The following is a 13,510-nucleotide window of genomic DNA, read 5'->3' as shown; positions in this document are numbered from 1 at the left end:
GGCGAGGCCAGAGAAAGGAGACCGCATTCCCCAGATTCACTCACTCCTTCCGTCTTTGAGCCCAGGTTGAGGGCCCCTCCCTCGGCCCCACTGTGCTCTGTGCGGGAGCCATGCTGACCCCTGTGGCTGAGTCCCACTGGGGTGACAGGCCTTGATCAGACGGCACAGACAATCAGCAGGAAGGAAATGTGGGCTGCAGAGAGGGGGCCTGGTGGGGACCTTCTGGGGAGGCTGCCAGGGCGCAAGGGTGTGGAGCACAGCGTACGGGCCGGAGCTGCGGGCGTCACCCTCATGACCTTACTCAATACCCCACCACACCGTGGCACTTTAGCTGCAGGGGAGTCCGGGAAATTCTGTGTCAGCGGCCTCTGCGGGACGAGGAGGTGACAAGAGCTTGGCACTGGGCCAGACATTCTCCATCCAGACCCAGGCCCCCTCTCCACCCTGTTTGTGTCCTGGGTCCCATAAGGATCCTATAAAGGCTTCCACTGGCCAAGACCTGAGGGTGAGAGGTTCAGCAGTCAGGCCACCTGTTCTGCCACACCTGACGCCTGGGCCACCATGGCAGCAGCTGCATCCATGTCACCAGCCTTCTCCCATCACAGCGGCTCCAGCCAGCCTCTGGGACTGGCCCTTCCCCTCATTCCTCTGCACCAGGAGGGCCAGTGGCTCCCGGCTGCTGTTGCCCTGGGGGCCATGAGTGGTCCCTGTGGCCCTCTCAACCTGACCCTCCCTTTGTGCCCAGTCTCCCTGGGACCCCTTGGAGTGTCAGCCAGGTGGTGGCAGGCACAGGCTGCACCCACCGCCTGCTGGCCCCAGGGTGTGTCTGGGGGCGAGGAGCTCCTCCCACAGGGGGAGAGGGCCTTTCATTTCCTCAGATCTTCCTGGCCCTGTGGATGGCCTCGTGGAGCATATCTCACTCCCCTCCTTGATTTACCCCCCAGAAAAGGACCCAGGGCACGTCAGGGGTGGAAAGGACGTTGCCAGGAGCAGGGGCACCAGGGGAAGGGGCTCCCTGGGCTGTAGGGAAGGCCGCGGAGCAGGTGACTGCCCCGCAGTGGGGGGACACCCGGGAGCAGGGGTGCCCTGAGACCCAGCCCTCCCGGGATTCACAGCACTCCTGGGGTCTACCCCGACCCCAGCCCCCCGGCTCCCCCCAGGCCGGGCTCTGTCTCTTGGAGCCTGGGGCCCAGAGAGGGAGGAACTTGCTCAAGGTCACACAGAGGTGAGCGTGGCCCCTGCACCGGCGCACCTTCCTTGCCCACGCTGCCCGCCTGGTACTTTCTCTCTGAACACGCCCCCCCCGCCCCCCCCCCCCGCCCCCTCAGCTCAGCTGCCTCACGTGGGAAGTAAAATGTTTGTGCCTTCACTGTTCCCTTGTGGGGCTGCCCGTCTGCGCCCCGCCCCCACCCCAGTTCACGGGGAGCTGCGGTGCCCTGGGCTGGGGCCTTTCTTATCTGTTTTGTGTTCAAGGCACCCAGCACCTAGCACCAGCCTGGAGCACTCATTCTTCAAATATTGACAGTTGCCTGTGTGTTCGTTGATGTGATTTGATATGAAGTGGTTACTGTAAGGCAGTGGTTCTCAGATGGGGGCGTCTCCGTGGCCCAGGGGACGTTTGGCGGGGCCTGAAGACATTTTCAGTTGCCCTAATGGGGGTGCTCCTGGCGTCCAGGGGTGCAGGCCGAGAATGCTACTCCACACCCTGCCGTGCACAGCACAGCACCGCAGGGTCCTCGGCTGCCGTCAGGCAGGACCGCCCGGAGCCCCGGCAATGACGCTGCTTTGCTGGGGTTGGGACCCGCCACTCTCCCTTCCGATTTTTCCCTTTGCGGTGGGAATCTCTGTCCTTGGCCTGTCCCACGGCTGTATTTTGGAGGCACGTAATTTGTCTGGTTGCACAGATTCACAGCCAGAGAGGAATTTGCCAGGATGAATCATACCTGGACTCGGCCATGTCTGATGTAGAGAGGGTCTGGAGGAGACTTTGGGCTTTAGGGGTTAGTGTGGACCCTGTAATGAGTTAAGACTCCTGGGCTTATTGGGATGACGGGAATGCACCGTGCAAGTGAGAAGGACATGAATTTTGAGGGCCAAGGGCACAGTGCTATAGGCTGAACTGTGTCCTCCCCTAATTCATATGTTGAAGCCCTAACCCCCAACCTGATGGTTTTCAGAGAGGGGGCCTCAGGGTCGGATGAGGTCATGAGGTTGGGGCCCTCACGATGGGATTCGGTGACCTGAGAAGATGTGGCACCAGCTCTCTCTCTGCCACGTGAGGATACAGTGCAAGGGAGCCACCTGCAAACCAGGAAGAGAGTCCCCACCAGAACCTGCCCACCCAGGAACCCTGATCTCAGACTGCCGGGCTCCAGAACTGAGAGAGAAACAAATTCTCTTGTTCATGTCACCCAGACTCTGGTATTTTGTTATGGCAGCCCAAGCTGACCGAGATAGATGACCTAATGGACATGACTCAAATATAGAAGACCACGGCTGTGATGCCCTGTGGACAGTTATTAAACTCCACTCCTAATCACAGTTTGAGCTCTGACCTGGGCCCCAAACTGAGCTCTCACTGGGATCAAAGTCTAAGCCCCGACCCTGGTCCCATGCTGAGCCCCATCCCGTCACTCATGCGCTGGGCACGCAGGGAGCCTGAATTGAGCCTGGATCCTTTGGTGGGATCCACCTTCCCGGGAAGGCCTGTAGGGGCGTGGCTCCCCGCAGTCCCTCTGTACAGTGAATGGGGTCGAGGGGTGGCTTCCATGTGACTCGCCCTTAGCCCCCTCCTTTCCTCCGCTCTGCAGCCACCTCCTGGGACTCCAGATTTTCCTGTTCTCTTGGCCCTCCGCCTGCCCGCCCATGGGCCCAAACCGGTTGGGTTCCCTGGAGATCCTGCCTGTTCACATAGCTCAGGGACTTCCCTGATCCTGCCAGTGTTAAGCCGGGGCTGCTAGGACTGGTGGTGGGGCTGGGCACTGGTGGGGAGGCAGGCTGTGTGGGGCAGACCCACCTCACAGGGGTTCCTTGCCAACAGACCACTGCCGCCTCCTGGGGCTGCCACATGGCTCCACACTTTAATGGACATCAGTTTTGGATGAATGCATTATTTTATGCAGAATTAATTTAAAAAATAAAGATGGGGTATTACTGCAAAACCGCAACTGAATTCTCTTCCAGATTTGTAGACATTTTCCTTTAGAAAAGTGCATGTATCACCAGGAGGGTAATTGGTGCACTGCCAGATCCCTGACAGATTGGGGAAAGCGTCCACGGCGCCGGGCTCCCCATTATAGGTTCTCAAAATTAAAGCCGTGTCTTGCAAGCTCCGACTCTGTGAGGTGTCTCTGTCTGTGAAAACTCTATGTGGGAGCGACCGTGTAGAATGCATGTGTGAGGGTGTGTTCCTGGGTGAACAGTGCACGTGGAGGGCGTGTGTAAATGTGCGTCCCACAGCTGAGTGTGCGTGCGGGGCACTGAGACCCCGTCCACCTGATCGGTGTGCCAGCCCCACACCGTCTGTCCTGGGCTCAGGGGTCTCTGTCCCCAGAGAGCCCTGGTCGCAGAGGTGCCCCTCCTATGTGTTCCCAAGTCCTCAGGGCCTCGGTGCCTCTCAGGACTGAGCCCCTAGCCGGCCCCCCTTCTCCTGTCCACTCCTCCCTCCCCAGGTGAAGTCGGGGAGCCAGGAGCTCCGGCCACACCCCTTGCCCCCAAGTAAAGTCCCCTCTGCTGTGAGAAACCCTCACCCTGGCTCTGTGGGGACCGGACATCTCTCCACCCGAGGGTCTGGAACCTGGGCTGGGTGCCAGGCCAAGGGCCATGGGCAGAGGGACCACAGCACTCAGGAGCCCCGTGGGCTTGGAAGACAGTGAGAGCAGGACCTTGCCAGGCCTGGTGGCCCAGGAGGACCTTTCCGGGGCACGTGGGATGCCACGGGAGGGGGCGGGGAGGGGGCGTCCGCTCAGCCAGACCCTCTCCAAGGCGTTTGGGCTGTGGACAGTCTGGCCTGGTCGGGGGCCTGACCCTGTGCATTGGGGGGATACTTGGGGGAGGGGGCCCTCCATGCCAGGCTTCATGTGACACCAGGGGATGGTCTTCCTTCTCCTTGTCTCTTCCCGACCCCTTCCTCTCTGCCAGAGTGGACTCAGTTCTGGAGACGAGGCCCAAGGCTCCCAGCGTGATGGTGGGAGCATCGGCCCCAGCAGGTTCTGGGGGGCGCAAGAGATCCGGTGCCCACAAGGTGGCAGCAGAGTGCCATGCGGGGATGAAGCCGGCCTTCCTGGGGTCAACCTCACCATCCCCGGAGACCCCGCTGGCTAAGGGCTCTCCAGTCCGCCGGGGGCAAGGGTAGAAGCCAGGGCTAGGGGAGGCAACAGCGGGTTCAGGGCGGCCTGGGGGGAGTGAGCAGAGGCCAGACGCTGCCTGGATGTGGAGGGCAGAGCGTGGGGGTGGGGGGACAGAGAGTCAGGGACGACTCCGTGTTTTTGGCTGGAGCGATGGAGACGTGGAGCTGCCACTCACTGCGGTAGGTGGTGTGAAGCTGGAGCCCGGCCGGGGGAGGGGTGCGAGCCCAGGTGTAGAAATGCCGGCTCGAGGGTTAGAAGGCTACGTACGTCGGGACGCTGGGTAGGGCACAGGTGGCTAGAGTTTGCAGGTGGGGTCCTGGCAGGAGGCATAAATTTGGCAGCTGCCTGCCTTTGCTGGTAGGCACAGCACGAGACTGGAGGAGATCCCAGGAGGGGGCGTGGACAGAGAGGAGAGAGCCGAGGGGTGAAGCTGGCCCGTTGAGAATCAGCAGGGGAGGGTGAGGAAGGAGGGCCAGCGGTGGTCGCGTCCTGGGAGCCAAGGGAAGAAGGTGAACGCAGATGGAGCGAACTATGAAAATCTATCCTAGTTCCCTGTTGCTGCTGCAACAGATGACCAAAAACTGGGCTTAAAACAACACACATTTATCATCTTACAGTTCTGGAGGTCAGAAGTCTGACACGAGCCTTACAGAGCTAAAAATCAAGGTGTCCACAGAGCTGGTTCCTTCTGCAGGCTCTTTTCCGGCTCCTGCAGGCCCTGCATTCCTTGGCTAGTGGCCCCTTCCTCCATCTTCTAGGCGCACACTCCATCCTGCGTCTGCTGTCACATCTCCTTTTCTCCCTCTGCCTGCATCCTCACATCCTTCTCCAGCTCTGTGCCTCCTTCCTCCCTCTTATGAGGACCCTGAGATGACACCGGGCCCATCCTCATAATCGGGATAATCTCCCATCTCAAAAATCGTAACTCAATTGCATCTGCAAAGTCCCTGATGCCATGTGAGGTGACCCAGTCACAGGTTCTGGGGATTCGAGCTTGGACGTCCTCTGCCCCTCATGCAAAGTACATTCACCCCATCCGAAGGTCCCCCAAATCTCAACTCATTACAGCATCAACTCAAGTCTGAATCTCATCCAAGTCTCCCCAGCTCAGAAGTTTCAAATCTCATCATCCAAATCATCTAAATTAGGGGTGGATGAGGCCAGGGAGGAGGAAAACAGCGTTGGCCGGTGGACTTCGCAAAGGGAGGGGCTCAAGCACTGCCTTCCTCCATCAGGAACGTCCCCACCCGAGGCCTCCCGGCCGGGGGCGCCGGGCCCACCCTGCCCTGCTGCCACCCCTGCCCAGGACAAGGGCCCCCGCCTTTTCGGCCCAGAGATGCACCCATCTCCGTACCCGAGCCTACGGTCACCGCGCGCCCGCCGCCACCCGCGGAGCCACAGAAACGCCGAGTCCCCCGGGCCGCCTAGAGCGTCCCGGAAGTGGCTGGGGGAAGGCGGAGCGGCGCGGACCGGCGGGGGGCGGGGCGCTTCCGGCCGGCGGTGGCGGCTCGGGGTCTGCAGGTGAGTGGGGTCCAGGCCTGCGGGGGCGCCGGGCGGGTCGCTGGGGCCCGGTGCCGAGCTGCTGTTGCGGAGCCTCCCCCGGGCCCCCGAAACCGAGCTGGTCTCTCCGCAGCCTCCCTCCGAGCTTGGCCGGGGCTTCCCCCCGAGCCTGGCCGGGGCTTCCCCCCGAGGAAGGACCAGCCCCCGAGGTCCCTTCGCCAGGAAGGAGCCGGCCTGAGACCTGGCTACTTTTTTTTTTTTTGGTTTCTGCCTTTCTGCCCCAAACGTGGTCCCCGGCGTTAGAGACGCTATCAAAACAAGCCTCTCCCCTAACCCGAGCCGCCCCCCTGCTTCGGGCTGCCCACGGCCCCGCACCTGCGCCCACGAAGGAGGGGTCTGCGTGGGTAACTAACTGCCCGCCTCCCCTCTCTGCAGGGTGCGCACCCCCATGTCCGCCCCTGACCCAGGACCCCTCCCCAGTCCCTCTTGCCCCTCAAGACTTAATCCAGCCCTTCCTCGGGCCGGAACACTTGTGTCTGGAGTATTTTTCCTGATAGTCGCCCCGCTCCCCACACACACCCTTGCAAACTACTGGCTACTGCCGAGGAAACGTGGTTTCTCACATCCTCCTCCTAAATTCCTCAGGCTCTCCTCTAAGGACGAGCATCTCCCCGCCTGCAGGAAGGGGCAGAATGCAGGTGGTGCCCCACTCTTCTCTCTCCTGCCCCAACTCTGCCCCCTCCTACCGTCCCCTATGGCCCAAGAGGGTATCAGTGGCAAGGCTGCAAACCGTCTTAATTTTTTGGCCGTGTTGTCTCCTTTTGGCTTAAGAAATTGTTTCAGAAGTAATATCTGAATTTCACTTTTAAAGGAAGTTTTTGTCTCTCCAGCGGGACCGGTGTTTCCATCTCCCTTGTATCAGGCTCAGACGTGAGGAAGCGTCCACAGTGAGCCCGTGTCTGGCGCTGAGCCTCCTCCCGGTGCCACGTCTGGCCCTTCCTCCTTCCTTTTGTGCTTAGAATCAGTCCCTCGCAAGTGACCGGGGGTCCCCTGTTGCCTCCTGGTTTTTACGGTGGTTTTATATTAAATGTTTCCTTAAGGATGGATTGTGGCCTTTAGTTCTCTCTGCTCTCCACAGGGCCAAGCAGTGCACAATCACACTGTCACCCAGTAAATATTGCGTTGGCCGAAAAGGTCGTTCGGGATTTTCCGTAGCATCTTATGGAAAAGCCTGAACAAACTTTTTAGCCAACCCAATAGGATGAAAATAGGTCCCAGCAGGCCCAGCACCCGCACTTTGCAGACCAGGAGACTGACTCAGAAGGGTGAAAGGACGTACCTTGGGCTGGCTGTTGACGTGCCTAGGATTTGTCTTTGGGACTCTTGCTACATCTGAATAAACTTCATTTCTGTTGAGCTGTGGTCTCAGGGGGCTACCTTTTTATGTCCCACACGTGAGTAGTCCTGTGGCCTCACCCGTGGCGTGAAGTCGGACAGAGCCGAGTGTGAGGGTTTGGGAGGGAGGTGAGATGGGAGTTGCTGCCTTTCCGCGCTGGGACCTGGCGACGGATGCCGTCAGCTGCCTGTGGTGCTGCCTCAGTGACTGGCAGTCCCTCCCGGGTGAGAGGGGAGCCAGGGGACACAGCTGGCCGGGAGGGAGAAGACAGGACTCGTGGCAGACACGCCACACGGCCCGAGCAGAGCGGCCAGGGCTGGTCAGTGTGGGGATTACAGCTCTTCACTCCTCAGGGGCTGGAGGAAGTTAGCGTTTTACCAGGTGGCATGTGACAGGGCTGTGATTCTCACAGGCTGCCCAGGTCAGCCAGGACCGTCTGCTAAGTCCTACGTGTCTGCTCCACGGAGCAGGGAGGGGTGGGGGGCGTTTGGGGAAATTGTCATAAAGGGATGGACATGACCAGCTGGAAGGGACCGTAATGACCCAGATCTTTATCAGGATGAAAGATGTGATGATGATGAAAGACAAGTTAGACCAGAGCTGTGGGGTTTATATAAGTCACTTTCCTTTATGTTCTCGTACTAGCTTTAACCAAAGACGTGTATGACAACTTAAACACGAAGTTTACTACTTCCAAGGATACATAACTGATGCAGGAAGACCACCCTGCTCCCAGCGGGGCCAGAAGACAGTTCTCATATTTTTGTTTCCAGCATGAATTAGTCATTTATTCATAGACTGTTCTCGATCAACAAGTATTCAGGAAGCCCGCCCTGGCCTGGCGCTTTCCAGTGTCCCGTGTGTGTGTAATGGAGGGAGGGTGCGTGTGAGTGTTGTTTGCACGCTCACGTGTGACTGCATCCAGAGGTGTCCTTGGCGTCTGAGCGTGTCGCTGTGGGGACCAGTAGCTGAGAGACTGGCAGCCCCTCCCAGCTCTGGGAGGAGCCCGAGGCCTACCAAGGCCTGGTTTTCTAGAAGCAGTTTGGGGCCTGCTGTCAAAGAGAGGGTTTGAGGGGACCTTGTTTCAGAAGAGGTTTGCAGGCTCCTCAGCCCCGGAAGTCTAGAGGAATCCCTGCCCCCCCCCCAGCAGCACCTCCATCCCCTGCCTCGGCCGCCCTTGAGGGAACAAGGGCTTTGTGAAGGTGGATAGATCAGGTGGGCCGTGAGCAGCTACAGAGGGAAGGTTGGTTCTGGAGGTGGGACGTGGCTCTCAGGTCGCCCAGCGCCTATGGCTTCCTTGCTTCGTTCAGTGGCATCGCCCTTGGCGTTTTTCCTGGGAGGCCAGGTGGCTTCCAAGAGAGCCACTTTTAATTTGGAGCTGTAGCGAGTGACTCCGAGGTCACTTGTGGAAGCTGAGAAGAGCCAGTGTGCCCAGCGCGCCAGGCAGGCCTCTTCCCTGCGCCACCTGCCGGCCAGCTCGCGTGTTCATCACCTCCATGACACCTCCCCCTGCCACTCCCCAGCACGTCGAAAGTAACGATGTGCCTACGGTGGCCGAGGAGCGTGCCTTCGTAACGTTTTTCTTTCTTCCCCCTTCTGCTTTCCAGCTGCTAAAGCACCATGTGCGTGAGAGAGGCACCCACGGCTCAGACGGTGAAACCTCGATTTGCCGGAAACCAGCTCCCGGGGCCCCTTTACCCTCCGGTCCGTGTTTGAGGGGAGAAGCTGCCACCGTCCCTGCAGAGAAGGCTGGAGGTGCCAGCCGTGGAAGCCTAGGGCGGCTGACGCTGGTCCCCCCCGCAGAGAGGGCCGGGAAGCTGCCGGAGCCGAGAAGGGGCCTTGGCTCGCGGTGGCCCCGCATCAGCGTCAGCATCAGCAGGACACGGGTGGGCGAGGGTGGCGGGAGGGGAGGGAGGGGTGGAAAGGCCTCCAGTACTGGCTCAGGCGCGACCGCTGCCGGCGGGACGAGCCCCCTGCTCATGGCCTGCAAGGCGGCTGCCGGGAGGGGCCCGGGGGGGAAGCGCAAGAGGGTGGTGCTGACCCTGAAGGAGAAGATGGACGTCTGCCGGCGCCTGGAGAAGGGGGAGAGCAGGAGGGCGCTGATGCAGGAGTACAACGTGGGCATGTCCACCCTGTACGACATCAGGGCCCACAAGGCCCAGCTGCTCCGCTTCCTCGCCAGCTCCGACTCGGACAAGGCCCTGGCGCACCGGCGCACGCTGCACGCGCCCAAGCTCGAGCACCTGGACCGCGTGCTGCACGAGTGGTTCCTGGTGAAGCGCGCCGAGGGCGTGCCCGTCTCGGGCCCCATGCTCATCGAAAAGGCCAAGGACCTGTACGAGCAGATGCAGCTGACAGAGCCCTGCGTGTTCTCTGGCGGCTGGCTCTGGCGCTTTAAGGCCCGACACGGCATCAAGAAGCTGGACGCGGCCAGCGAGAGACAGGTGGCCGACCACCAGGCTGCAGAGCAGTTCTGCGGCTTCTTCCGGAGCTTAACCGCCGAGCACGGCCTGTCCCCCGAGCAGGTGTACAACGCCGATGAGACCGGCCTCTTCTGGCGCAGCGCGCCCAGTCCCAGCCTGGAGGGCGGGGCGGTGCCCGGCCCCAAGCAGAACAAGGACAGGCTGACCGTCCTCATGTGCGCCAATGCCACGGGCTCCCACAGGATCAAACCCTTGGTGGTCGGGAAATGCGGCGGCCCCAAGGCGGTCCAGGGCATCCAGCACATCCAGCACCTGCCTGTCGCGTACAAGGCCCAAGGTAACGCGTGGGTGGACAAGGAGATTTTTACTGACTGGTTCCATCACATCTTTGTGCCCGCGGTGAAGGAGCACTTCCGAGCCGTGGCTCTGCCCGAAGACAGCAAGGCCATCCTCCTGCTGGACGGCTCCCGGGCCCACCCGCGGGAGGCCGAGTTGGTTTCGGAGAACATTTTCACCATCTTCCTGCCCGCCAGCGTCACCTCCCTGATCCAGCCCATGGACCAGGGCATTCGGAGGGATTTCATGAGGAACTTCGTCACCCCTCGCAGCACGCTGCAGGCCTTCACCCCCCGCTGCAGCGTGCATGACGCCGTGCTCGACGTGGCCTGCGCCTGGAACGCGGTGCCGGGCGGCGTCTTCAGCCGGGCCTGGAGGAAGCTGTGGCCCGAGGTCACGCTCGTCGAAGGCTCGTCTTCAGAGGAGGAGCCCGAGCGCCTCAGGACGAAGCCTCCCGACCAGACCTTCGTGCACATCCCCGGGCTCGGGGGAGGCGCCCCGGCCCGCCTTGGGAGCGCGGCCACGGGGAGTGCCGAGCTGGCCGAGGCCGGGGAGGGTGACGAGGCGGCCTGGGAGCAGGCGGCTGCATCCTTCGACGCTGTGGTGCGCTTTGCGGAGGGGCAGCCCTGCTTCTCGGCACAGGAGGTGGGCCAGCTGCGCGCGCTGCGCTCCGTGTTCGGCAGGCGGCAGCAGGCACAGCGGCGCAGGGCCCTCAGGGCCGCAGTCAAGCTCGAGGCGCCCTGGGAGCACTCTGGGCCTCGCGGCGCCCCGCCTCGCTCCCCTCTGCCCGGCTCGTCCACAGCGGGTGAGGCCTGAGGCAGCGGGGCCCGACCTGCGGTCTCAGGGGTCATGTCCCTCAGGACGGCCGCCCCATCGGGGTTTTGCCGTGTGGCCTGCCACATGGGTGCCAGGGGGTCTTCCTGAAGGGCCCACCCAGACCCGAAACGTACCGGAGCCTCCGGTGGCCGGAAGCCAGCCTCGTGTTCGCTGGCTGAGCCTTGCTGTGTCCGAGGGTGGAGATGTCTCTCTGTCCAGGTGGGGAAGAGCCGCCTTCAGCCGACCAATGGCGGTACCCGCTGCCACTTGACGGGGCTGGCCCTTCCTGTGGCCCACCGCTCCCCTCCACCGGGACTCAGTCTGCTGGTCTGGGGGCCAGCCCTGGGTCGGGCAGGTCTCTGAGGGCAGGTCACCGAGGGCGGGACTCAATACGAATAAGAGTCGGCGTGGCCCCTGCCTGTGGCTTTACAGGCCACGTGTCCCCCTTCAGTCGTGAGCTCACGTAGCAGCACAAGTCTCTCAGAGCTTCTCCGTGTTGCCAGCACATCCTGCCTCTCAGACTTGGACCCCACGATGCAGCAGGCTGCACGCCGACTTGATGTGGTAGAATTGCTCCGTTAAAGCCAACAGGAGCGGGCGGCTGGGGTGCCCGTCACCCCAATGCGGGGCTACAGGGCACTGCCAGTGTTTCGAGCATCTTGGCTCCGAGTCCAACGTACAGGCCTCGTTCCCCAGAATTTCACATTTACAGCCTCTGCATTAATAAACTTTGACCAGATGTTCAGAAATTAGCCTTAGGCGATATAACAAAAACAGTAAAACATGCAGCTGAGCTGTCTAGCAGTATTTGAACTCCTCTTTTCAGCTGTTTGCCCCACAGTGATTCACGTGTGGAACGCTGGCTGTGCTGGTGGTCTCGTAAAGGCCGATTGCGGGATGACGCGGCTGTGTTTCCTGGGTTGCAGCTGATTCCCAGCCTCTCTGTTCCGCCATGTCGCTCGTCAGCACGGCCGTAGGACAGAGAGCCCCTTATCGGCAGTGGTCGCCCTCTGTGAACGTACATGAAATGGGCGTGCTTTTCTGTACTCTTCTCACTGCTTGCCTTCAGTTGCATCCCCTTCGTGGGTAGCTGAATCGGCCCATAGTTTTCATTCCTGTGTTTGTTGCGTGCCGAGAGCCCTCTGTTCCCGTGAGAGCCGAGGGGAGGTGAGGGCTTGGTTCGCAGTCGGTTTCTCTGGTGTTTTTACATCTTTCCAAACAGTGAGGTGACAGTCGTGGCTGACCTGGCACTGCTCTGTGGACCGTGCGTTTCCCGCTTTAAATGCGTGTGTGAAGATTGTGAAACAAGCACAGATCGTTCTCAGAGTGTCCTTGCTGATTCTTTGGGCCAGGTTGCCTCCTGCTGCGTTGTCACATCGATTTCCTTCACGTGTTTGGGGCGACATCTGTGCACCGTGTACTTTTGTGCCACTTTGGGACTCCTGTGCGTCCCCTGTGCGGTTGAATTGCAGCTGCTTGAGGTGTTAACAGGGTCCGCTGTCAGGGGCGGCAGCGTGGAGATGGACGGACACGTGGAGAAGCTCCCTCCCCGCTGTCAGCCCCTTGACCCCAGCCCAGCGGTTCTGGAGCAGGACTGTGCTGGGGGACGGGGGCGGGTGGAACCGGCTCTCCTAGGCCCCCCGTGGGTGCTCTGTCCCCACCAGACTGTAGACCCCAGGCCAGACTCTTGTCCTGCCCTCACAGCCTGCCCCCGTCCTGGCTGTGTTGTGGCCGATCAATGAGCACTCGTCACTGACCGGCTGAGGGTGTCTGTCCTCCTTCCAGGACCAGACGCGCCCCCTGTGCTGCGTTCTTCAGCCCTGCCTGCTTCCCTCTCCCCTAACGAGCCAGCACGGGCCCCTCCTCATGGCCTCGGTGCTGGAGATCCCGGGCGGTGCGAGGTTTCTCGGGGTGCAGACTGAGGTGCGGCGTGAGGTGCGGGTGCCCGGGGAGGACCGGAGCCCGGCGGCGCCCAGCTGCCCGTGGATGCCCCCGCCTCTGCCCCACCCCCGAGCGCCCACCCCTGGGGCTTTGCTCTTCACTTAATGTTTCTGAGAGGCTCAAGGGGTCAGAATGTTCTGGTCTCAGAATCTTTCCTAAACAGTCTTTGGGGGCCCCAATGGACCGGGTGCGAAATCGGAGCCGGGTGGGAAGGCCTCCTCATCCGCCCGTGCATCGGCCCCTCTGTCTCGTCTCCTGAAGCCCCCAGGGGCAGTGGGGTCTCCGTCCGCTGGCAGAGCCTCTTCCAGGCCCCCTGCTCACCCTGCGGGGGCAGCGAGCTCGGGCACAGCGGGAGCGGTGCACATTCCTCCCGCCCCAGGCAGGCAGCACCGGTGCCCTGGGACAAGCCCAGGAGTCGTCCCTGTCGGGACTCGGCGGCCCCTTCCGGTCTGTTTGCCCACCTTGACCTTCCCCCTTCTCGGTGGTCAAAACGACTTGGCAGACCCCGAGCTGGGAGGAAGCCGCCTGCGGCCACACCGTGTCCTCAGCCTCTCCTTCCCACCGCGGGAGGAATCGGGGCGTCCCCGGAGCTGGACGGGCAGCAGGCGTCAGCCCTGCCTGCGGTGGATAAGGGACGGTTCCTGGGCCGGGATCCAGGGGGAGGAGGCCAGGGTCTGCTGGGCGGCCTGGGGCCCCCGACCCAGGACGGGCAGCCTCCGCCGGGGGTGCCCCTTGCCTGAGCCTGGCCG

General features: G+C 61.7%; 1 protein-coding gene across 1 annotated transcript; it reads left to right on the top strand.

Moving 5' to 3' along the window:
- The first annotated feature begins 5,833 nt into the window (after nt 1-5,833).
- Nucleotides 5,834-12,131, top strand: JRK (Jrk helix-turn-helix protein). Its single transcript, XM_061171901.1, has 2 exons — nt 5,834-5,870; nt 8,853-12,131. Exon 2 carries the CDS (start codon nt 9,225-9,227, stop codon nt 10,818-10,820), a length of 1,596 nt encoding a protein of 531 aa, XP_061027884.1. The 5' UTR covers nt 5,834-5,870; nt 8,853-9,224; the 3' UTR covers nt 10,821-12,131.
- The last annotated feature ends 1,379 nt before the right edge of the window (nt 12,132-13,510 follow it).

The sequence above is a fragment of the Eubalaena glacialis genome, chromosome 17, assembly GCF_028564815.1.
Source record: "Eubalaena glacialis isolate mEubGla1 chromosome 17, mEubGla1.1.hap2.+ XY, whole genome shotgun sequence".
In the NCBI taxonomy this organism is placed as follows: Eukaryota; Metazoa; Chordata; class Mammalia; order Artiodactyla; family Balaenidae; genus Eubalaena; species Eubalaena glacialis.
Note: the sequence above shows the minus strand (reverse complement) of the source record. Positions and strands in the feature narration are given on the sequence as shown.